Source organism: Trichomycterus rosablanca, chromosome 13, assembly GCF_030014385.1.
Source record: "Trichomycterus rosablanca isolate fTriRos1 chromosome 13, fTriRos1.hap1, whole genome shotgun sequence".
Taxonomy (NCBI): domain Eukaryota; kingdom Metazoa; phylum Chordata; class Actinopteri; order Siluriformes; family Trichomycteridae; genus Trichomycterus; species Trichomycterus rosablanca.
In genome coordinates this window covers 34,220,255-34,245,325 of record NC_086000.1, presented here as the reverse complement: position 1 = coordinate 34,245,325, position 25,071 = coordinate 34,220,255, and the positions used below count along the sequence as shown (strand labels likewise).

At 38.0% G+C, this 25,071-nt stretch overlaps 1 protein-coding gene across 1 annotated transcript; it reads left to right on the top strand.

The window, feature by feature from the left end:
• Positions 1-5,032: 5,032 nt before the first annotated feature.
• Positions 5,033-23,497, top strand: hhipl1 (HHIP-like 1). The gene is made up of 8 exons (XM_063007238.1): positions 5,033-5,249; positions 10,522-11,168; positions 12,758-12,901; positions 14,421-14,749; positions 14,839-14,965; positions 15,475-15,620; positions 18,273-18,354; positions 22,566-23,497. Exons 1-8 carry the CDS (start codon positions 5,115-5,117, stop codon positions 22,726-22,728), a joined length of 1,773 nt encoding a protein of 590 aa, XP_062863308.1. The 5' UTR covers positions 5,033-5,114; the 3' UTR covers positions 22,729-23,497.
• Positions 23,498-25,071: the final 1,574 nt, after the last annotated feature.

Here is a 25,071-nt window from a genome sequence, read left to right as displayed (position 1 = left end):
AATGCCACTTCCATGCCAGGCCTTCTTAACACCACTGCTTAGCCACCCTAATATGTTTCTATATAAGCATTTATCTTCAGAAACTGTAAACAAAAGAAAAAGAGGCAAGGTTTTCAGTTCATAACATAAAACATAAACGATTTACATTCATGGCATTTAGCAAATGTTTGGCATCCAAACACAATAGATTTTAGTTTTTATTATTAATTAATTTAATTGAAAACTCTGAAAGCATGTTTTCACTTCTTCATTATGGGTAATGGAGCGTAGACTCATATGAATACTATAATTATTTTCATTCAAAGATCCACAACACATTAATGGAAAGTGAAGAGGTCTAAGGTCATTGTTAGGGCTAGGGTTAGATTTCTGTATTCACATTTACGTATTATATAAAACATATGGAATATTCAATATAGGTATTTTTTTATTATTGCGCAATTTAAGACTCAATTAAATGTTCAATTAAAAGGTCATATTTTGAGCTTCTTAACGCATCTACAAAACAACACAGTGATGCAGCAGGTAGTGTGGGTGCTGCACAGCACCTGGAAACTTAGGTGCAATCCTTGCCTCCTGAAAACATGCAGAAGATGGATTGGCAGCTCTACAATGCCCATAGGTTTGTGGGAGTGAGTAAATATAAATCTGTGTGTTGGTCTGAGATAGACAGGGTTCATGTCCAGGGTGTATTTCTGTCTTGAAGCCAGTGTTTCCAGCTGCCAATGGGCCCACCACGACCGTGATCAGAACGTTACTGAAGATGAAACGAGTAAACATTGCATCTCAATCGATTTGTAAATAGGTGAATTGGGCTGAGCCTAAAAATGTGGATCAGGCTCCATCTAGTGAGAGCTTGTGGTCCGGCACGTATTTCACTCGCTGAAAGATTTATAAAATAATTTCGATTCACATCATATGTTTATGCCCCCAGCTTCATGGCAACAGTATGGGGAAGGCTCTTTCCTGTTCCAGGATAACTCTGTCTCTGTTAAGACAAGGTTTGACGGTGTTGGCTGTGGTTGAACTTCAGTGGCCTGCTACAATCCCTGACCTCAACGCCACTTTTGACATGAATTGGAATATCGATCAGGGCCTGATGTTACAAAAGCTCTTTGGATTGAATGGACACATTCTTAAAGACACACTCCAAGGTCTTGTGAAAGCACTGGGTGCAAGTCAGAAATACACCCTGGGGTGCCTGAAGAAGGCAGGTGTAGCCTAGTGGTTAAGGTACTGGACTAGTAATCAAAAGGTCGCTGGTTCAAGCCCCACCACTGCCAGGTTGCCACTGTTGGGCCCTTGAGCAAGGCCTTTAACCCTCAATTGCTCAGACAATATACTGCCAGAGTAATGTAAGTCGCTTTGGATTAAAGCGTCTGCTAAATGCTGACAATGTAAGTAAGAGTGACCAGAGACACAAACTAAACCCAAGCATCAAGTACCACCGAGTAACTCATTTACACTAATCACTTCATACTCAAGAGCAGACAGTTTATCTCTTGCGCGTTTGGTAGGTGGGAGGAATCTAAAGTACCCGAGTTAAAAACAAAACCACACACATAGACATTAAGAGAACATGATAAACTCCTCATAGACCGTGACCAGAGACGAGAATGTGCGGCACCCACTTTTCCACCTGCACCAAAGTGCCCCCTAGAGGGAGACAATTGATTAACTTTGCTTAACTAACAAAAATATTTGAGGCCTTTTGTGATTTTTTTTAGGAAAACAAATTAATATTAACACATTATTTTTATTAAGTAAATTAATAATTTTAATAATTTTATAATTTATATTTAGAAAATAACTGTCATGTCAAAATAACCAAAGATCACCTACTTAGAATTCAGAAAAAAACATTTACTAATTGTTAATCAAAAACACACAGACATTGAAGATTAAAGATTTTAGTTTTTAATTTCTAATTGATTAAACATCTGACTCACAGCACATTAATGCATGCAAAAGTGAAAGGGTCTGAATATTTTCTGTCTTCACTGTATATTATGTAAAACAAACATGAAATATTCAGTATAGGTATTTTTAATTATTGAGCAATTTCAGATACAAAAATATTCAATGAAAAAGTCACATTTTGTGTCATATTAATGCATCTCCAGGTCAACAGGTCACAGGTTTCTTTGGGTGCTGCACAAAGAAAACACTGCATATAAGATTTTTATCAGTAAAGTAGTAAATGCTTTTGTAAATGTTCTTGTGCACCTAACTTTTAATATTAAAGAAAAACATTTAATATACGTAATGACAGGACTGCTCTGTTTTTGAAAGCTGGATCTTTGACCGCTCTACTTGGCAGGATTATTAGAGTACAACCACATTTGTTGATTTTCTGAATGGACTTTTCAGTACAGTCCAACATGAGGTTAAGGTTATATTATTTTTCTATAAAAAATATTCCAAAAAAGAATTAATCACAATACCAGTTCTGATTTGCATTTTTGGTCATTGGTCACTGTTCTGTTGAAACACACAGTTTCAAAGAAGATTCAAGAATTTTGAGATAATTATGATCTTTCTACTTTATGCAAAGTTTCAGGCAGCAGAGCCTCAGAGCATGTGTGTGTGTGTGTGTGTGTGTGTGTGTGTGTGTGTGTGTGTGTGTGTGTGTGTGCCCTTTGATGGACTGGCGACCTGTCCGGGATGTTTCTTACCTTTTGCCCAATTAATTAAACTCACCAAAACCCTGACAAAGATAGTAGTGGTACATTTTGTTTGATATTGAAGTGTGTTTGTATTGAACTGTGTTTGTGTTAAATTGTTTTGGTATTGAATTGTTTGTACTGAATTGTATTTATATTGAACTGTTTGTATTGAATTGTATTTTTTACCTAACAGTATTTGTATTGAACTGAACTGTTTATTAAATTGTGTTTGTAATAAAGTGTTTGTATAAAAATTTGTACTGAATATATTTGTATTGAACTGTGTATTGATTAGTTTTTGTATGGAAGTGTCGTATGGAAGTTTAGTATGGAAGTGGAAGTGATTGGTGTTTGAATTAAGTATGTATTGATTAGTGTTTGTATTGGGGTGTTTGTATGAATATGTGGGTATTGAATAGTGTTGGTATTGAGCTATGTACTGAACTGTGTTTGTGTTAAATTGTTTGCATTAAATTGTTTTTGTATGAATAATGTAAGTATTGAGCTGTGTTTGTATTTAATAGTGTTTATATTGAGTATGAATTGATTAGTGTTTGTATATAAAGTGTTTGTATTGAATAGTGTTTATATTGAGTATGTATTGATTGGTGTTTGTATTTAGTATGTATTGATTAGTGTTTGTATTGGGGTGTTTGTATGAATAATGTAGGTAGTAAATTGGGGTAATTGTATAACTAATGTGGGTATTAAACTGTGTTTGTATGGAATAGTGTTTATATTGAGTATGTACTGAATAGTGTTTATATTGAGTATGTATTGATAAGTGTTTATATTGAGTATGTATTGATTAGTGTTTGTACTAAAGTGTTTGTATGAGTAATGTGGGTACTGAAGTGTTTGTATGAATAATGTAGATACTGAACTGCGTTTGTATTGAATAGTGTTAATATTTAGTATGTATTGATTAGAGTTTGTATTGGGGTGTTTGTATGAATAATGTAGGTAGTAAACTGTGTTTGTGTTGAATAGTGTTCATATCAAATATGTATTAAATAGTGTTTGTATTGAATATGTATTGAACAGTGTTTGTATTAAACTGTGTATTGAACAGTGTTTGTATTGAATATGTATTGAAGTGTTTGTATTGATATGTATTGAACAGTGTTTGTATTAAACTGTGTCTGTGCTGAATACTGTTTGTATTGAATATGTATTGAAGTGTTTGTATTGAATATGTATTAAATAGTGTTTGTATTGAATATGTATTGAAGTGTTTGTATTAAACCGTGTCTGTGCTGAACAGTGTTTGTATTGAAGTGTTTGTATTGAATATGTATTAAATAGTGTTTGTATTGAATATGTATTAGTGTTTGTATTGAATATGTATTGAAGTGTTTGTATTAAACCGTGTCTGTGCTGAACAGTGTTTGTATTGAAGTGTTTGTATTGAATATGTATTGAAGTGTTTGTATTAAACCGTGTCTGTGCTGAACAGTGTTTGTATTGAAGTGTTTGTATTAAACTGTGTTTGTATTAAACTGTGTTTGTATTGAATAGTGTTCATATCAAATATGTATTAAATAGTGTTTGTATTGAATATGTATTGAACAGTGTTTGTATTAAACTGTGTATTGAACAGTGTTTGTATTGATATGTATTGAACAGTGTTTGTATTAAACTGTGTCTGTGCTTAATAGTGTTTGTATTGAATATGTATTAAATAGTGTTTGTATTGCATATGTATTTGAAGTGTTTGTATTAAACCGTGTCTGTGCTGAACAGTGTTTGTATTTAAGTGTTTGTATTGAATATGTATTGAAGTGTTTGTATTGAATATGTATTGAACAGTGTTTGTATTGATATGTATTTAAGTGTGGCTGTGCTGAATAGTGTTTGTACTGTATTTAAGTGTTTGTATTAAACTGTGTATTGAAAAGTGTTTGTATTAAACTGTGTCTGTGCTGAACAGTGTTTGTATTAAACTGTGTTTGTACTGAATATGTATTGAAGTGTTTGTATTGAAGTGTTTGATATGTATTGAACAGTGTTTGTATTAAACTGTGTCTGTGCTGAATAGCGTTTGTATTGAACTGTTTGAGTTTCGAACTAGCGAATAAAATCAAATGTTTAATAAAACACCGGAGACGTGTCCAGTTTAATGTCCAGCTTGGTGTCCAGCTCCACGTTGTTGACACTGATTTAGTGGGGAATAAATCCCACATTTTGCTGATTCAGGCTGTTCAAAGTGCAATGAGGACAGAAGCGCTGTGGGAGCTTACATAACCATCTCCCTTCTTCTTCCTGTATGAATCTGATAGTGAGATCAGACTGAACACCATGTGCTGCTCTCTTCTCCCTCCGCTGTACCGAGCTCAGGTTATTGTTCTGTATTTATGGGGATTATGGATCGCTGCTGTTCTCTCACACCCGCAGTGTCTGGACTTTAAACCTCCGTTTCAGCCGCGACAGGAGCTGCAGTTCTGCGCCATGTACAAACACTTCGGCTGCTGCGACTTCAGCAGAGACCAGCAGCTCCTGACCAAGTTCTACCGCATCATGGACAACTTCGATTATTATGGATATGCCACCTGTGCCAGCTATGTGCAGGACCTTCTCTGCCAGGTCTGTAAACATACACACATCAACAACAAACCCAAGACTATGGGATGCAAACAATGATTACGTCATCATTTCTATAGTATTTTATACCTGCTATTCTTTACTATTACTAACATAAGTGTTACTATAAATCACCATAGTAAGACCATGCTGAAGTCATATATTTTGGCCAGGGTCGCGGATGGTCTGATTCAATAAACAAACACTAAGCACAGGGCAATAATACCCTGGACTGGGCATCAAACCAATCACAGAGCTTCAGCCATTGTCTAATTGGGCTGATGCTGTTACAGTGATTGTAACTGAACAGCCAAGCCATGAATAATGCATAAATAAGATCACATTCCAGTATTTTTAGGACATTTTTATGAAAGAAAAAAGAAAAGATAATGACATTAAGTTCCCTCACAAATGTGTTGCATTCCTTCACAAATAAATGAACAATATTATATCATAAAATCAACAATTTCATTGCTACTGGCTGTTACTCCAGTGGTACCTTGTAACTCAACGTCCCCTAAACTCAAAATCTTTGAAACTCAGCATCCTTTGTCGAGAAATTTGTACCCTTAAACTCAACGTTTACCTTAAACTCAACATGTTCAGCTTTTTTTTTTTAATTATTCATTTAATTTAGAATTTAACAGTGAACTGCGGCTCTGTTCAGTGCTCAGCTCGAGCGGCGCAGTAAAACGGCATCAAAGTGTGAATATGAGACGAATCTGCATTTGTGTGGAATAACCATCAGATCCACTCCGAAAGCGTCCACATGTATCTGTGTTTATCTGGATTATTCTCCTGTTTCACTCTGTAACTTGTGTTACAGCTCGAGGTTCTGAGAAATTGTAAGAATTAGCTTTTCTGAGGCAGTCTAAAACGCTTAACAAAAAATAGAACTTGATGTGACTTATGTGTTAAAAGAACAACATAGAAACACTAAACTTTTCTTAATTATTACTGCTCATAAGTTCTCTCCACTAATGAAAATCATTACTCGTTTTGGTACAATAAGTCACGTTAAGCTTTGTGCAGCGCCACATTCCAGAGAAAATAACGGCACAGCAGCGCAAAAGCTGTTTTGTCACTTCTCATGTGAATTACTGAGCTCGCTAAGGAATACAGTATTCCAAGATCAAGCATCTCCACGATTAAGAATCATAAAGAAACAATAAAGAAGTAAAGATAAAGAGCAGGTTTATTGTGTTTTATATTGATTTTTAACTGTTATCAATTGTATTTCAGTGTTTTTATATTATATTTGTGTTATTTTCAGTGTATAAGTGTCAAAAACAACCACATTATTTTACATCAACCTAAATTATATGCAGTTCCACAGGACCATGGAACACATTAACAGGTTTCCCAAACATCCTTATGGGAAAAAATACCTTAACAACGCCTTTTAAACTCAATGCCACTCCCAGAACCAATTGACATTGAGTTTCGAGGTACCACTGTACTACTACACCTTGCTGTGATAAAACTTGACGGGCGCTTATTTGATCTCTAAAAAGCTTAAATTAATGTCCCCTTGCAATATCATTCAGCTACAATTATAGTGAGTTTTAAACAACTGCTGAATAAACTCAGTATAAAGCAGGAAAACAGCTTTAAAGACTGAGCTGATGTGTTTAGCACTGTGTTCCATTACCTTTTCTAATGATTAGATCAAAAAAGAGAATGAACACATCACATTATCCAATATCCACAAATGAAGAAAACTTGGAACTGTGGAAAACCTTTTCAAGAGTGGTCAGCCTACCAAAATTACACAAACAACACATTTACAACTCATATGAGAGGTCACAAAAAATCATAGAAACCCAGATGGACATCTAAAGAACTCCAGGCCTCATTTGCCTCAGTTAAGTTACATGATTTAACATCAAGTGAGGCATTGTGCAAAAATGGCAGCCATGGGAGAGTTGCAGGGCGAAACCGCTGCTGACCAAAAAGAACACAAAAGCTTGTCTCAGATTTGCCCAACATCTAGATGACCTCCAAAACCTTTTGGATAATATTTTGTGGACTGAAGTGGAGCTTTTTGGAAGACATGGTCCTGATACAGCTCATGCTTAAAAACTATCCAAGGGAACCGAATGAAAACAATTCAGCTAAAAAAGTGGAACAAAAAACTCATCACAAGCTATAAAAACATTTGGTTACAGTTGTTACTGCCAAGGGTGGCACAGCTTTATCTTATATTAAAATCAGTTGGAAGATCTAAATATAGGGAACATGACATAATTAGCACAAAATGGCACTGACACTCCTAATAACTCTTATGTTCTGTTTGGGCTTTATGAAACCCGGAGCTTCTTTAACAGCTCACTAAAAATATCCTCAGCCATTTTCAGTCAGCTTGATACTTTAAAACTTCAAGACTAATTTTATGGAAACTGCAAATAAACAATATGTTTACATTGATGTATTTCAAACACCTTTTGGATTTATACACTTTTGTTTGGGGTCTTAGAGGCCCCAGCTACAATACATGATTAAAGAGGCTCTGGGGTCTCAGGGACCTAATACAGAACATATAGATTGATATATGTATATATTGTAAGATTGAAGAGGGTTGCTATATATTGTAAATTTGTACATTGTTGGTTTACCAGTTGGACAAGCATTTTGACTAATTAGAAGTCTATTAAAATGTATTATTTTCTTGAACTGGGACAGTGGTAGTCTTGTGGATAGGGCTTTGGCCTATCAATTGAAAGGTTAAGAGTTCAAATCCCAGCTCTGCCATGCAGCCACTGTTGGGCCCTCGAGCAAGGCCCTTAACCTTCTCTGCTCCAGGGGCGCCATACAATGGCTGACGCTGTGCTCTGACCACAGCTTCCAAACAAGCTGTAATACGCCAAGAAAGAAATTCGTTGTACTGTACGTCTGTAAATGTATAAATGACAAATATTCTATAAAAAAAAGAACTCTTTGGAGTCAAAGCTACCCCAAACATAACTTAATAATAACTTAATAATGTAGATTTCTTAATCTGTAAATGAGTTTTACTAATGAATATAAGAAATAAAAATGATTATATGTTTAAGTAAGTATTTGATATACCACTGTAAGCACTAATAATAAATCTGGGTAACTTATTCACTTTCATCACATTTGAAAGCTGTTTGTTTAAAAAAAGAATTAAAGAGAACTTAAAATTACACCTAATTTTAGTGTACCAAGTGGTTTAGTTTACCAGTGGTTACATTTGGAATCAATATAATTTAACCCATAAAACACTGGGGTCTGTGGAACTCCAAACAAGAAGGCAGTAAATTCAGTATCAATAGAACACACAGTATTGGTATTATATTTCTTATTACCCTACTGTACATATAGTATAATGGTAAAATATGCAATAATCAGAAAGACAGTTAAATACCACAGTAAAACAGTGTTGGCATTGCAGTTAAATGTGTGACACACACAGCTACCAAAGAAAATTACAATGGTATTTAGTTTAATTTAGTTTTATTTGTAGAATGCTTTTAACTTTTACAAAATAGCTTCCCAGAATTCCTGTCTGGACCACAACTGAGCAACCAAAGGGAACAACGGCAAGTACAATTCCTGAGATGGCATAAAGAAGAAACCATAGGAGAAACCAGACTCACAGTGGAAACTCATCATTCTTTGGGAAAACCTAAATTGTGGAAATTCATTTGTATCCTAGTTAAGTCTCTAATAAATACTTTTAAAATAAGATATTATAGTAAAACCACTGCAATATCATGGTTTAATATGCAATAATCATAATTACCATAATGGATCATAAAAAAACAAGTTAATCATACAAGCCCTATTTCTGTAAATGTTGGGCATTGTGTAAAATATAATTAAAACAAGAATCCGTGATTTGTTAATTTTCTTGAACCTTTATTTAACTGACAATGTTTCGCTGTCCAACTTGATTATAAAAATGTATATAAATTAAAGTTTGGGGCAAAATAATGGTGAAAAGTTCATAGAATATACAAGTTACAAGTTTAAACGTTCCACAATAAGTAGGTAAATTCCACAATAAGTAGGTAAATAAAAAAGTAGGGAATCCTGATTGGGTATAAAAGGAGGATCCACCGAAGGCTCAGTCTTTACTAGCAATGATGGGTCGTGGCTCAACACTTTGTGACAAACTTTGAATCGTCAGTCAGTTCAGAAATAACTTTTCATAATGCAAGGCTTTAGTACTTCAGAAAAGAATTACTTAACACCATCTGCTGCTGCATCAAAAAATGGAATCTGAATTTCTGTAATGCAAAGAGAAAGCCATACATCAATTTTGTGCAGAAATGCTGTTGAGTTTTCTTGGCCTGAGCTTATCTCATATGGGCCAAAAGACAGTGGAAACGTGCTGTGGTCAGAACAGTCCACAGATCAGCTTGTTTTTATGAAAAACGGACATCGAGTACCAAAGACGAAACGGATGATTCAGACTGTTTTCAGTGAAAGGTGCCCAAAGCCAACAATTGTCATGATGTAGAGGAGCAACACTATGCCCATGGCACTAGTGACGTGCGTATGTTTAAAGGCATATATGCTTGAGGTTGAGGCACATTTTGGATTTTAGAGAGACTAAAACAGCTTTTCTCAGGAAGTGAGATGTTTAAAAACTCCAGCAGCGCTGCTATGTCTAATCCACTCATACCAGTACAACACACACTAACACACCACCATCATGTCAGTGTCACTGCAGTGCTGAGAATGATCCACCACCTAAATAATACCTGCTCTGTAGTGGTCCTGGGAGAGTCCTGACCATTGAAGAACAGCATGAAAGGGGGCTAACAAAGCATGTAGAGAAACAGATGGACTACAGTCAGTAACTGTAGAGCTACAAAGTGCTTCTATATGGTAAGTGGAGCTGATAAAATGGACATTGAGTGTAGAAACAAAGAGGTGGTTTTAATGTTATGGCTAATCAGTGTATAGTGTGAATAAGATGGATCTAAGGACAGAACCTTGGGGCACGCCCTGAGTAAAATGGGAGTAGATGACTTATGAGCACCAATACAAATAAATTGTTGCCAGTTTACGAGATAGCACTGGAACCAGTCAAATGCCTAACATAAATTACCAATTGTTTTATTAATGTTTTAACAGATTAACAGATTAAGTGTATTCAAATGATTGTTTACGGTAATCATACACTGCAGAAATGGAGACTTGTCTTTAAGACTTGTAGTGTGTATAAAACCTGCTGAGCAAATGTGTTGGAGCTTGCCAAAACACAGCCAAAATTCCTTCTTACTCTTCATATTTCTTCCATCAGGAATGCTCACCATATGCTGCTCACCTTTTTGATGCTGAAGACCCAAGAACGCCCCTGAGATCCATTCCTGGACTCTGTCCAGACTACTGCTCCATCCTCTACTCTAAATGCAGATCAATCATCCCGCTGATGTCTGACGACCCACACCTGACAAAACTGGAACACAATCGCACCAAGCTCTGTCAGTACCTGGAACTTGATGATCCAGACTACTGTTTCCCTCGCATCCTAAGCAGCGAGCACTTAAATATAAACCTGGGTCGCGTGACCACGGATAGGGACGGGTGTCTCCAGATGTGTTTGGAGGAGGTCGCTAATGGACTCAGAAATCCCTTAGCCATGGTCCATGCTAACGATGGCACCCACAGGTTTTTTATCGCCGAGCAGGTCGGTGTAGTTTGGGTGTATCTTCCAGACAGGTCAAGGCTGAAAAAGCCATTTCTTAACATTTCGGAGTCCGTGCTGACCTCTCCGTGGGAGGGTGATGAGAGGGGGTTCCTGGGTCTCGCATTTCATCCCAATTTCAAGCACAACGGAAAGCTGTATGTGTATTACTCTGTAGAGGTGGGCATTGACGAGAGGATCCGGATCAGCGAGTTCCACATTTCTGCTGCTGATATGAACGTTGTTGACCATAATTCAGAAAGGTAAGATCTTTAGTTAATTCATTCACCAAAATGTTGGATTAAATGTTTTATCTGAGCTTGAGCTGTTTGGTTTTTTAAAAGTGTGGTGGAAAAACCCTGAATACAATACCTTAAAGACTGGATTATATATAGAAAAGAGTTTTAATCTTGTCTGCAGAGAAGGATTGCAGTGACAAAGTCTCACATAGCAACTCGGAGAGTGAGATAAGAAGGAAAGAAAATAATCACCCTTTATATTCCAATCAGTGACCTTGTAGGACAGAAAATTCAGAACATTCTTAGCTAGAACACAGGGACTACACCAGCTAGAACTGGTTTTGGATGTCATACAATGTAATTGATGCACTTTTTGTCACATGTGGGTAGCACTGTGGCCTCACAGCAAGAAGGTCCTGGATTTGATCCCCAGTTGGGGCGGTCCGGGTCCTTTCTGTGTGGAGTTTGCATGTTCTCCCCGTGTCCGCGTGGGTTTCCTTCGGGTGCTCCGGTTTCCTCCCACAGTCCAAAGACGTGCAAGTGAGGTGAATTGTCCACTACACTAAATTGTCCAAGGCTGTGTTTGATATAACTTGTGAACTGATGAATCTTGTGTAATGAGTAACTACCGTTCCTGTCATGAATGTAACCAAAGTGTAAAACATGACGTTAAAATTTTAATAAAACAAACAAACAATCTTGTCACGTATGCCAGTGGTCCCCAACCACCGGGCCAGTCATTTATTACCGGGCTGCACAGAAAGGAATGTATAATTAGAGATTGCTAGAAAAGCAGTTTTCACTGCTTCTATTTCAGGTGTTATTGTCTTATTGTCACCCCTAGGTGGGAGCAGCGTCTCGTTGCAGTGAAAAAAGCTCATTTTACATAGTTTGTGAGCAGTGTAATTAAATCCTCCCTTCCCCACCGGTCCGTGTAATTATATCTTATATGAAACCGGTCCGTGGTGCAAAAAAGGTTGGGAAACGCTGATGTATGCCACTTTTTCATTCCATTTTAGCAGTATTCTTGGAATATTGGGGCGGCACGGTGGCCAAGTGGGTAGCAATGTCACCTCACAGTAAGAAGGTCCTGGGTTCAATCCCCAGGTGGGGCGGTCCGGGTCCTTCCTGTGTGGAGTTTGCATGTTCTCCCCGTGTCCGGTTTCCTCCCACAGTCCAAAGACGTGCAAGTAAGGTGAACTGGAGATTCTAAATTGTCCATGACTGTGTTTGATATTAATCTTGTGAACTGAGGAATCTTGTGTAATGAGTAACAACCGTCCCTGTCATGAATGTAACCAAAGAGTAAAACATGACGTTAAAATCCTAATAAACAAACAAACAAATCTTGGAATATTGAAATATCAATACTGGCAATCATGACCTAAGCATATCTACACGTTCTAAGTAATAATTGATTGTGTATTAATACTTCTAGTGCAAATTAACATGTTTCTCCCACTAAAGGAAGACTAAGTGCATACTGTCCCAAAGTCTTCTCCACTCCCAACACACCTAATTCAACTTGTATTCATTTTTCAGAACTGTAATTAAGAACCTCTGGTGTAATCAGGAGAAGCTTGTTTTATGTTCATCATCCATTGTTATTGCAGGGTTATTTTAGAGATTGATGAACCTGCCTCTAATCACAATGGAGGTCAGCTTCTCTTTGCTGATGATGGGTACTTGTACATCTTCACTGGTGATGGTGGCATGGCTGGAGACCCATTTGGAAAATATGGAAATGCACAAAACAAGTAAGTGTGAAGTCACTCATAATAATAGTTGTATTACAGTATTAAAGTATTTGAACGCATGACCATATTATTGGAGCCCATAGCCATTGGAGACCATAGCTTATTGGATATCCCATTAAGGCTTCTCACAAGACTTTGACTTGGGAATTTCTGTGGGAATTTGTGCCCATTCAGTCAAAAGAGCATTAGTATGGCTGGGCACTGATGTTGGTCAAGAAAGCCTCAGTTAATGTTCTAGTTCATTCCAAAGCAGGTCAGTGGTGCTGAAGACAGGGCTCAGTGCAGATCACTGGAGTTTCTTTGAATCGAGCTCTTCTTCATGTCTTCATAGAGCTTGCTTTGTGAACAGGGGCACAGATGCTGGAACAGAAAAGAGCCTTCCTTAAACTGTTGTTACAAAGTTTATATAATGCATATAATTTCATTTATATATTTGATTTATTACACCTGGTAGCAATTGTTGTGGCTGAAAAACATGAATTTAATAATGTCCCAATATTTTTGTCCATATAGTGTATAATATTAATACTTTATTATCATCACAATAAACATAAAATTAGACCTTTAAACTTTGGGCGCCATGTCTAATGTAAGTATGCGGACACCCAACCAAAAGCTTGTTGAGTATCCCATTCTAAAACCATGCGCTTTAATTTAAAGCTTAAACCCAACGCTCAGCCACTTTGCGACTGTCACAACCTGAAGACCTCACATTGTATATTCCACATCATCTGAAAGGTGTACAGTCGGGTTGAGATAAGAGCTCTGTGCAGGCCACCAAAGTTCCACCACACCAAACTTGTCAATCCACATCTGTATGGGTCTTGCTTTCTGTACAGAGCCCCAGTTTAATATTCATTCAGTTGTAGTTGTAGCCTAGCGGTTAAGGTACTGGACTAGTGAGCAGAAGGTTCCTGGTTCAAACCCCACCACTGCCAGGTTGCCACTGTTGGGCCCTTGAGCAAGGCCCTTAACCCTTAATTGCTCAGACTGTAAGTCACTTTGGATAAAAGCGTCTGCTAAATGCCGAAAATGTAAATTCACTGTCTGTTTTACCACTGCTTTATTCTGGTTGCTGTGGGTCTGATTCATTGACCAAAAAGAACCAATTGGACAGGTCACTAGTCCATCACAGACACACACACTTTGGACGTGTGGGAGGAAACCAGAGCATCTGGAGGAAACCCACATGGACACAGGAAGGACGTTCAGACTCGACAAAAAAAGAACCCTGGCCCGGGAATCGAAGCCAGGCCCTTCATGCTGCAAGATGACCGCACTACCCACTGTGCCACCCTCAGTCAATTCTTTGTAATTGATTTTATACGCTAGTTAGCAATCTTTACACTCATTAATTAAATGAGGTGTCCACATACTTGTGGCTATATAGTGCAGTTTGTAACCTATGTAAGGTAAAAACTTTTAGTAAACAATGTAATATTAACATGACCTAGACAGACAGATTATTAATCACGTGTTGTTCACATGACCATCTTCTGTCTGTGACTTTTATATCCAGGTCTGCTCTTTTGGGGAAGGTGCTCCGCATAGACGTGGACAACAACGACAAGGGGCCGCTTTACAAAATACCTCCCGACAACCCGTTTGTGCACGAGCGTAACGCTCGGCCTGAAGTGTTCGCGTACGGTGTAAGGAACATGTGGAGATGCTCTGTGGACAGAGGGGACCAAAAAACCAAAGAAGGGAAAGGACGCATTTTCTGTGGGGACGTGGGCCAGAATAAATATGAAGAGATCGATCTGGTGGAGAAAGGCAAGAACTACGGCTGGAGAGCTAAAGAGGGTTTCTCCTGTTATGACAAGAAACTGTGCGCCAACAGCTCTTTAGGTGGGCACAGTCGTACACTACAAAGACTTTATTCTTGGTCAGTATTAAAGGAAGTCACTGTAATGCCATTTCCTGTTTGTATTCTTCAGATGATGTTCTTCCAATTTATGCATATCCTCATAAAATCGGGAAATCAGTGACAGGAGGATACATCTACCGGGGCTGTGAATACCCCAATTTAAATGGAATGTACATATTTGGAGACTTCATGAGTGGGTAAGTGATAACTTATTTAGGTACTTTCTGTATAGAACTTGCTGGAGTCATGCTGGTACAGGTGTAGGTCTTCCCTATAGGTGGTTTTAATGTTATGGCTGATCAGTGTATGGTCAAATTTGCTGAATTAATAGTATACATAAGGGATCTATTGGTGTAGAAAGGTCTATAGTGTCTTTTAACTTTGTGCCATGATGTCCTCATTTCTTAGTAATTATGATTTACTACAGCTTATTACTTCTCTGTGTCCATAAAATAGAGCTGCAACTGTGAAACAGCATCTGTAAATCTGGGCCACAATGGACAAGTCTATACAGCTCTATAAAGCTCCATACAGCTAAATAACGGTTGCAGTTTTACTGAACGGACTAGTTTTACTGAAGTTTACCCGATTTGTTGTACTTTTACTCACATGAATGGACTTGTGGACTCTTGTTCTTCCATGCTTGTCAATTATAATCATTTGGTCAATTGGTCATTTATAAACACCAAAACTGTGTTTTGTGCAGGCGCCTGATGAGCCTAAAGGAGAACAGAAATACGGGCAGATGGGACTACAATGAGATCTGTATGGGCATGGGCCAGACCTGTACATTTCCAGGCCTCATCAACAATTACTACCAGTACATCATTTCATTTGGGGAAGATGAAGCAGGTACAAATTTTAAAAAAGCTCTACATGATCTTCAAGCTGTTAAAGAGAAACATTCACATGTGGATGTGTATACTAGAACTTTGATTAAATTATAGTATGTGGGTGCTTTGGTGACATAGCTGTCCCATTAGTGCTGACATCTCAAGCTTGCAGGTTAGAATCTCAGCTCTGTTAACAGCAACCTGGGCGCTCATAGGGTCAATGATTGGCTACTCTGAGGGTGGGAGTGCTGTAAGGATTCCTCATAACTGCTGCAGTTACGACCTCTGATGGCTGATTGATGCCATTTGCATAAAGATGGGGGATAATGGGGATCAGTGCGTAACTCCAATCCCCATATGAACTTGCCTTGTGCAGGTGAAAAGAAGTGGCCAGCCACTGCACACTTATCAGATGGGGCTTGTTCTGCAGCAGTAGAGGTGAAATATGATCAGCTAACTTGATGTGAGAAGAAAATGCATTAAAAATGACAGTATGAGAATAAGGCAAAGTAAACTGAATCATCTTCAGTACAATACAGACACAACGATGAAATTGTTGATGAAATTGTTTTCAAAAGTATTTGAAAACCAAATATTCAACTAACCAGCTAAAACACCACTCAATAAACCAACTAAACCAAACACTCAACTAACCAACTAAAACACCACTCAATTAACCAACCTAACAACCAACCAAACACTCAACTAACCAACTAAAACACTACTTAATTAACCAACCAAACACTCAACTAACCAACTAAAACACCACTCAGTTAACCAAACAAACAGACTGCATTTAAAATGTATTAAAAATGACAGTATGAGAATAAGGCAAAGTAAACTGAATCATCTTCTGTACAATACAGACACAACGATGAAATTGGTCGTATTTTCTTTAGTTTTTTAATATTTACATTTACATTTTTGGCATTTGGCGGACGCTTTTTATCCAAAGCGACTTACAGTACTGTGACTGTATACAATCTAAGCAATTGAGGGTTAAGGGCCTTGCTTAAGGGCCCAACAGTGGCAACCTGGCAGTGGTGGGGCTTGAACCGGTGACCTTTCGATTACTAATCCAGCTCCTTAACCACTAGGCTACAACTGCCCTAATAAATTGTAAATAATGTAATTTTAAGCTCTGGTCATTACACAGTTATTTCACAGTTATGAAAAAGCCAAACATGATTATTCTTCTTCAGCATGTGCTCGTGTGCTACTGCTATGCTAACTGTCCTGAGCTACCAGACATGATCTCATAATGAGAGAACACATCTGGAAAATGTTTTTAATACTTTGACATAAATTTTAGAATGAGCACTGGCTATGATCACAGACTTTCCTTCTAAAACCAGCCTCTATGGTCTGTGAACTTTTACATACAGAGAAATGGAGCACATAACAGGAGAAAGCCAACAACTTGAACTTTAACAGGTGCTTAAAGTTAATGTTTCTGGAACTGTTTGGTTCTCTCGTGGGTGTTTTCAATAAACTGCTGTTATTTTTTATAGGTGACAAGACACAGGTTAGTTTTAAAAGCAAATCTTAGTTTTGGTCATTCCCAAATGTGGGCAGTTTTTAAAGACTTATTTTGTAGTTTGTAAATGATTACTAGCCAACAAATGATTGTTTTCACAATTTATAAGGAGAAATATACTTAGGGAACTGTTGATATACATACAGTGGTGTACAAAATAACTGTGGTTACTGGGGGAGTGATAAAATTCAACCTTATTTAACCAAAAGAAATGTAGTAAGAGCTAAAAAGTCCAAAAAAACTAGCAGTGTCTCTTATTAGTGTGCCAACAAACCAAATAAAAAAAACAAAACAAGTAAGTAAACAAACAACTAACCAACCAAACAACCAACCAAACACTCAACTAACCAACCAAACAAGCAATCATTCAACTTACCAATTAAACAACTAAACAACCCAAACAACCAACCAACCAAATACTCAACTAACCAGCTAAACACCACTCACTTAATAATCCAAACAACCAACCAAACACTCAACTAACCAACTAAAACACCAGTCAATTAACCAACCAAACAACCAAAAAACACTAAAGTAACCAACTAAAACACTACTCAATTAACCAACCAAACAAACACTCAAGTAACCAACTAAAACACCACTCAATTAATCAACCAATCAACCAAATACTCAACTAACCAACCAAACACTCAATTAAACAACCAAACACTCAACTAGCCAACCAAACACTTAATCAACCAATCAACCAAACACTCAACCAACCAAACAAACATTCAACTAACCAATTAAACAATGAAACACTTAACTAACCAACCAAACAACCAACCAAATACTCAACTAACTAGCTAAAACACCACTTAATTAACCAAACACTTAACTAGCCAACCAAACACTCAACTAATCAACGAACCACTCCACTAGCCAACCAAAGAACCAACCACTCCACTAACCAAACCAAACAAACAGGCAGCCTCCAACCAAACAACACATTATGCAACAATGTTTTTAATCTATAATTAGTGAGAATTTGAGAAACCCATTTGTAACAAATAAGATTTTTTTTTACATGGAAACCGATGTGTTTACATGATATATTTCTACGTAATCCTTTGGTGCTTGTTCTCAGTAAATACTCTAATAAATCTAACACCTCTCTGTTTATTCTGTGTTTAGGTGAACTTTATTTCATGTCTACTGGCGTGGCAAGTGCAACGTCACCCAAAGGGGTTGTTTATAAGATTGTCGACCCATCACGGTAAGGATGTTTGTCATTACACCGAAGTACAAGCCGGACTCTGTGGTGTTCGTGTGATTCACACGTTTATGAAAAAGCTTCTGTGTAAAATAACATCTGCTTTAAATTACGTGGCAAAATTACTGTTTTTCAAAGATGTTCACAGAGATTCTGGAGCATTAGCATTTGTTTGTTGTTTTAAATATACAGGGAACCTCTGTCCTTACTCGGCCTGGCATAAAAACACTGGCCTGCTCCGACTGTCTGCTTTCACTAAGCTCTTCTGAAGCAAAATCTTTGTCTTACTGGCACAGTTTAAATCCACTGGCCAGCGTCCACACAGCTTTAATTCATCTTCTCTTTTTTATTTCAGTAAAGGTGTCTCATTTGAAAGTTTTTATACATTAGTTTTAATGCTTCTATTTATTTGATGCTTATATTGTGAATATAGAACAAGTATTTAAGGAAAACATAAATATTTCTAATGTGAATAATTTACAAAGACCTCTGTTTAAAATACTGAGTTTAATTCAAGAGTTCTGTACAGAATTTATTACTTTTTATGTTTTACCACTGCTTTATCCTGGTCAGGGTCACGGTAGGACCGGTTTCCCCAGAATCACTGAGCGTAATGCAATTAGCACTCCCTGGACTGAATACCATTCGTCGCAGGGCCCCCTCAGACATAGCCAATCATACCTGTGTGTAGATGCTCGACTGGCCGATAGCACTTTTAGGGATTCGAACCCTGGATCCCAGCGATAGTGGGTCAGTGTAATTTATCACTGTGCCACCTGAGTGCACGTTTTGTACAGTATGTGACATAAACATAAAAAAGAGACCTTTAATCTCACACGAAATAGATTACAGAGGTCATGAATGACATGTTAACATGGCTGGTAAACTTCAGGTACTCTGGTTGCTTCACAACTTTAAAAAAAACATGCAGTTTTTTTATTAGATACATTAAATAAAACATATACACTGATCAGTCATAACATTAAAACCACCTCCTTGTTTCTAATGTTAATGTTATAGTTCATCAGTGTAAGTAGGTAAGTGAACAGGTAAGTTTGTGATGCCCCAAGACTCTGACCAGAATTAAGCAGCCGATGAAAATAAATTACTTAAGAATATAGGGAATGAAAATGAACAGTCATAGAATTTGAAATCAGCAATTTCCAGGCCTGGATAAGTTTTGGAAAAGTTGCTTCACAAATACCTGAATATGAGAAAATGTATTATAGCTGAACATGTTCAGGCATATCAGCCACGTCACTTAACATTATATTGTTCTCTGCTGCGTGTAACGTCAGACACGCAGATTTTTTATGTATATTTCGACTAGATGTAAATGTGCGTAATGCCAGGAAAATGCAGCAGATTTAAGGATGTCTGGCTTTATTTGGACAAATATAAAGCATGGTTTGAGAAAGACTATGAACCGGGACGTGTAAAATTTGCCTTGTGTAAGAAAATGTTTGACATTTGGAACATGGGAGAGGCGGCGCTAGCTGGCCATGTTAAAAGAAACAAGCACAAGGCCAATGCTGCTGCACACAAATAAACTTTCAACACCATTATCAGTTTTTTCTCCCCGCTGACCAACATAACATCCCTTTGCCTCCTGCATTGCTTCTCTCTCATTAAACTTGGGACCAGAAACTAATGATTGTTTTAACAAAACAATGAAGAAATAAGAATTTCATAAAGAGAAATATACTTTGGGAACAGTCGATATACAGTGGTGTAAAAAATAACTGTGTTTACTGGGGTAATGATAAAATTCAATTCGATTTCACCCTAAGAAATGCAGTAAGAGCTGAAATGGGCATGTCCAAAAGTGTGTCTTATTTACTGTGCCAAACAAAACAACTAAACAACTAAACAAACTACTAATTTATCAAACAGCCAACCAAACATCCAACTAAACAACCAAACAACCAACCAAACATCCAACTAACCAACCAGCCCTGCTACAGAGGTACTCTGATCATTATGGATGGCCAATTCTCACTATTCCTAAGTCATATGAAGGCACAAGTCAGCTTTTTCTGGTCATGTTACCAGCCAGATATATAAATGTAAATAGTTATATAAATGAACTTTTGGACTGGCTTCTTATCTCTTATTCCAAATGTTTCTCAATGACAATGATGCCTTCTGAAGTTCATGTCAGTGTTACTGCACACTTTTACTTGTATATTTATTTTACGAACACCATTACCTCTCAGTCATTCCTGTTCATTAAGACTACACAATGGAGTTCTCAGGGTTTTTATTCTGTAAAAATGATGTGTTGCCTAAATAATTTTTTATTTATGTATAATTTACATAGCTTCTCATTCATTTTTAGTTAATATACTGAAATACATTTTGACATGATTTTTTTATATTCTTATTTTTCATGTCTACACAAAAGAATAGACATGAATATTTGCATGGAAAAGTCATGAAAATTGTTATTTAAGAACCACCCAAAAACAGGTTTGCTATAAATTAGAAAGTGCTGGTGACTGGGTTTTTTCCTTGAACTTCTGACCTTGGTAAAAAGACCACTGTTTCATGGTATTTTGTAATTGGCACAGTTAAAATACCCCTATATATACCCCTAAAAAAGGAGTTAGATGACCATACCACAAAGATAAATGATAACATAGATAACATTTTGTACAGAAAAGTTTGCATTCCAAACATTTACTAACAGACGTGTCTCTTATAAATGTATATAAACGCCGCTCAGGTGGCCCAGCGGTAAAGTACGCTAGCTCACCAGAGTTGGGTTTCTAGATGCATCGTATCGAAACTCAGCTCTACCTTTCCGACAGGGTTGGGCGGCAGTATGAACAACATTTGGCTGTTGTTCAGGGGCTTAGGGGTAGAGTCGGCGCATAGGTCCTCATAACTGGTACAACTGCGGCCCCTGCTGGTTGACTGACGCCGCCTGCACAGGGCTGAGGAATAACATTGAGGGGGGTGTGACCCTCAGTGCGCAGTGTCTCTCGGTATATGAACTCGGCTCGTGCAGGTGAAAAATGCAAGTCTGTACTGATTGTGTACCGGAGGGGGCGCAAGTCAGTTGAGTGGCGTGCTCAGCAGCAAAAAGGGTCGAATCAGTATAGAGGACACAATCAGGGTAATTGGACACGATTAGAATGGGGATAAAAGTTGGGGGAAAAAAGTGGGAAAAAATAGATAATTAAAAAAAAAAATTTATATAAACTTCTGACTTTAACAGTATGCTTAATCTGATGATTATGAATGTGTCATAAAGACCCAATGTCACTGGGTGAATGGTGAATAAAGATATGTGAGTGGGATGTACACCGATCAGCCATAACATTAAAACCACCTCATTGTTTCTACACTCACTGTCCATTTTATCAGCTCCACATACCATATCGAAGCATCTTTTTTTCTACATGCTTTGTTAGCCCCCAGCGCTGCAACGCTGCTGTGTCTGATCCACTCATACCAGCACAACACACACTAATACACCACCACCATGTCAGTGTCACTGCAGTGCTGAGAATGATCCACCACCTAAATATCTGCTCTGTGGTGGTCCTGTGGGGGTCCTGACCATTGAAGAACAGCATGAAAGGGGGCTAACAAAGCATGTAGAGAAACAGATGGACTACAGTCAGTAATTGTAGAACTACAAAGTGCTTCTATATGATAAGTGGAGCTGATAAAATGGACAGCGAGTGTAGAAACAAAGTGGTGGTTGTAATGTTATGGTTGATTGGTGTAGGTGGGATGATTTTCTATAAATGATACTTCTTACTGTCTTCTTTGTCAGAGCACACCTATTTAAAGGTGTGATGACGGCTTGCTCTGTCCACTCCAGTTTTGTCAGCATTCTGTAGTTTTCTGGGAACTCGTCCCGGTGTTTTTGTGTTTTTGGTATTTGCTGTGTTTAAGGACACAATATAAATCATGGTTTAAGAACGACCATGACCCGGGATGTGCAAAATCATGGTAGAGGCAGCGCCAGCTGGCCATGTCGGTTAAGCCAAGCACCAAACTGATGCTGCTGCACACAAATAAACTCTCAATCCAGCAGCATTTTTTCGCCACCTGCAGTATTTTACTCTTGTCCACTATTTTATAAGTCATATGAAGCACAAGTCGGGTGTATAGTATAATTAGCTTCCATTTTGGTAGGGGATTAGTAAACATGTTATTGTCTGCAAAATGATAAAGTTTTTGTGTCGTGTGCTTTATTACAGACGTGCTCCACCCACAAAGTGTCATTACAGTCCCCTTCCAGTGCGAGTCCACAGCCAGCTCACACCATTCAAGCCAAAGGAAAGTACGTCTTCTGGCTCAACAGTGGCTTTATATTTAAATCATGTGTCTGTTTTCATAATGGTCCAACGTTACTGTTTATAAAAGTAGAGTTTTCTAGTACACGTCGTAAATGGTTTGTACAATTATTATAAATGCACTTCTACTGTAGTGAGGTACTGATAAATATTATGTTACTACTGTATTTATATGTATAGTATTGCTTTCTATTTATATGTTTATAAGATGTTTTATTTAACTACTTATTGAGATACTTTAACGTATGCATGACTGACATGACCAAAAGCTTTAACACATTTCCCTGTACTGAGAAATAAACAGAACAAAACTATTTTTTGACAAACTCTACAATACTATTTAAAATATGTGACTTCAAAACATAAATATAGCCGCTCAGGTGGCACAGCGGTAAAAACACGCTAGCACACCAGAGCTGACATTTCGAACTCGTTGGTTCGAAACTCAGCTCTGCCATCCGGCTGGCTGGGCGCCTACACAAACTATTGGCTGTTGCTGGGTGCCAGAAGGGCCCTCATAACTGATGCAATTACGACCTCTGCTGGCTGATTGATGGTGCCTGCACGGAGTCGAGGAATAATGTGATCAGGGTGTGGCTCTTTGTATACAAAGCTGATACACACATGAACTCAGCTTGTGCAGGTGAAAAGATGCAGTCGGCTACTGCACACGTGTCAGAGGGGGTGTGTGTTAGTCACGACGAGATCAATATAGAGGAAGCATAATGCAATCAGGTAATTGGATACGACTAGATTGGGGAGGAAAATTGGGGGAAATGCAAAAAAAATTGTTATACTGAAACAACAAAGAATTTAGAATAAAAGACTAAAGAAAACTTCTTGTTGTTTCTCTCTTTCGGCTGCTTTCATATATAGGGGTCGCCACATACATAAGGTACTTAACATTATAGCTTTGTTCCATGTGACAGTTTATGGCGCTATAGTCGCCTCATAGTCCAATTGTAATGGACGGAGCCAGGTATGACGTTCCTACCAGGTGTCTGTTAACTGGTGTTCCCCAGGGCTCTGTACTTGGCCCTCTTCTATTCTCCATCTACACTTGCTCTCTTGGTAAGGTCATTTCCTTCCATGACTTCTCTTACCACTCCTATGATACTCAGCTCATTCTGTCATTCCCTCCTTCAGATGCACAAATCTCACCTCGCATCTCACCATGTCTGGCAGATATCTCACTATGGATGTCAGCTCATCATCTAAAACTTAATCCCAGTAAAACAGAGCTGTTATTTATTCCTGGAGATCAATCTCCAACCCATGACCTAGTCATCTCTTTCAATAACTCTCACATCAAGCCATCTGATAATGTACAAAACCCTGGTGTTGTCCTGGATAACCAGCTGTCCTTCTCTCCTCATGAAGCCAACATGACAAGATCTGGTTCCTCCTCTACAACATCAAGAAGATTTGGTCATTTCTGTCTATGGGAGCCACTCAGATTCTTGTCCAGTCACTTGTAATGTCTTGGCTGGACTACTGCAACTCCCATGTCCACTATTAAACCCTTGCAAATCATTCAAAATGCAGCTGCCCACCTTGGTTTTCAACCAACCTTAACGCTGCGACATCACCCCATTGCTGTGTTATCTTCACTGGCTTTCTGTAGCTGTGCACATTCAGTTTAAAACACTGATGATTGCCTACGAAGACAAAAATGGACCAGCACCAAGCTACCTTAGCAAACTAATAAAACCCCGTTCTGTACCACACAACCTTTGAGCCACTAGTCTTTCTCGTCTTGATCCTTCACCCAGAACTCGAGGAAGATATGCATCAAGGATCTTCTCTGTAACTGCACCCAAGTGGTGGAACGAACTTCCTCTGTCTGTCCGAACATCTGAGTCTCTCGCTGTCTTTAAAAACTGATTAAAGACCCACCTCTTTACTAAGCACTTAAGCTGAGAACTAACTTGTACTTACTACCTTTCTGTAGCATCTTATTAAGAAAAGATATGGAAATGTTTACTGTGGAAGCTCTTCTGTAAGTCGCTCTGGATAAGAGCATCTGCTAAATGCAGAAAATGGACAAGTAAATGTATGAACCCACACATGCAATGGTATAAAGAAATGAACCCAATTGCAGAATACTTGGCCAGGGTAAAACAATACTGTGGTTAAAGAGCCACGGAAAAAAAGAGAACTAATGACTGAATGCATGTACACACATCTTTTTAATGCATAAAATTATGTTGAGGAAAAAGAAAGAATTTAAGACTAAAGTCCTAAATAGTACCTAGTGCATAAATAGTAATAGCACCAGTGTTTGGAATGCAGTTTGAGTATTTTTGAGCCACATGGAGAATGTGTTGATTTATTATGGAGGCACTGGTTGCAATCTGAAGGATGAGGCTTTGAATTTTGGCTCTGTCAAGCAACTGTTGGGCCTTTAACC

What these genes read in the sequence shown, in the direction of transcription:
- hhipl1 (XM_063007238.1), top strand. Translation starts at nt 5,115, where the DNA reads ATGTACAAACACTTCGGCTGCTGCGACTTCAGCAGAGACCAGCAGCTC. An exon ending in GTTGACCATAATTCAGAAAG is followed by an intron (nt 11,169 to 12,757) that starts GTAAGATCTTTA and finishes TTGTTATTGCAG; the next exon opens with GGTTATTTTAGAGATTGATG. An exon ending in TATGGAAATGCACAAAACAA is followed by an intron (nt 12,902 to 14,420) that starts GTAAGTGTGAAG and finishes TTTTATATCCAG; the next exon opens with GTCTGCTCTTTTGGGGAAGG.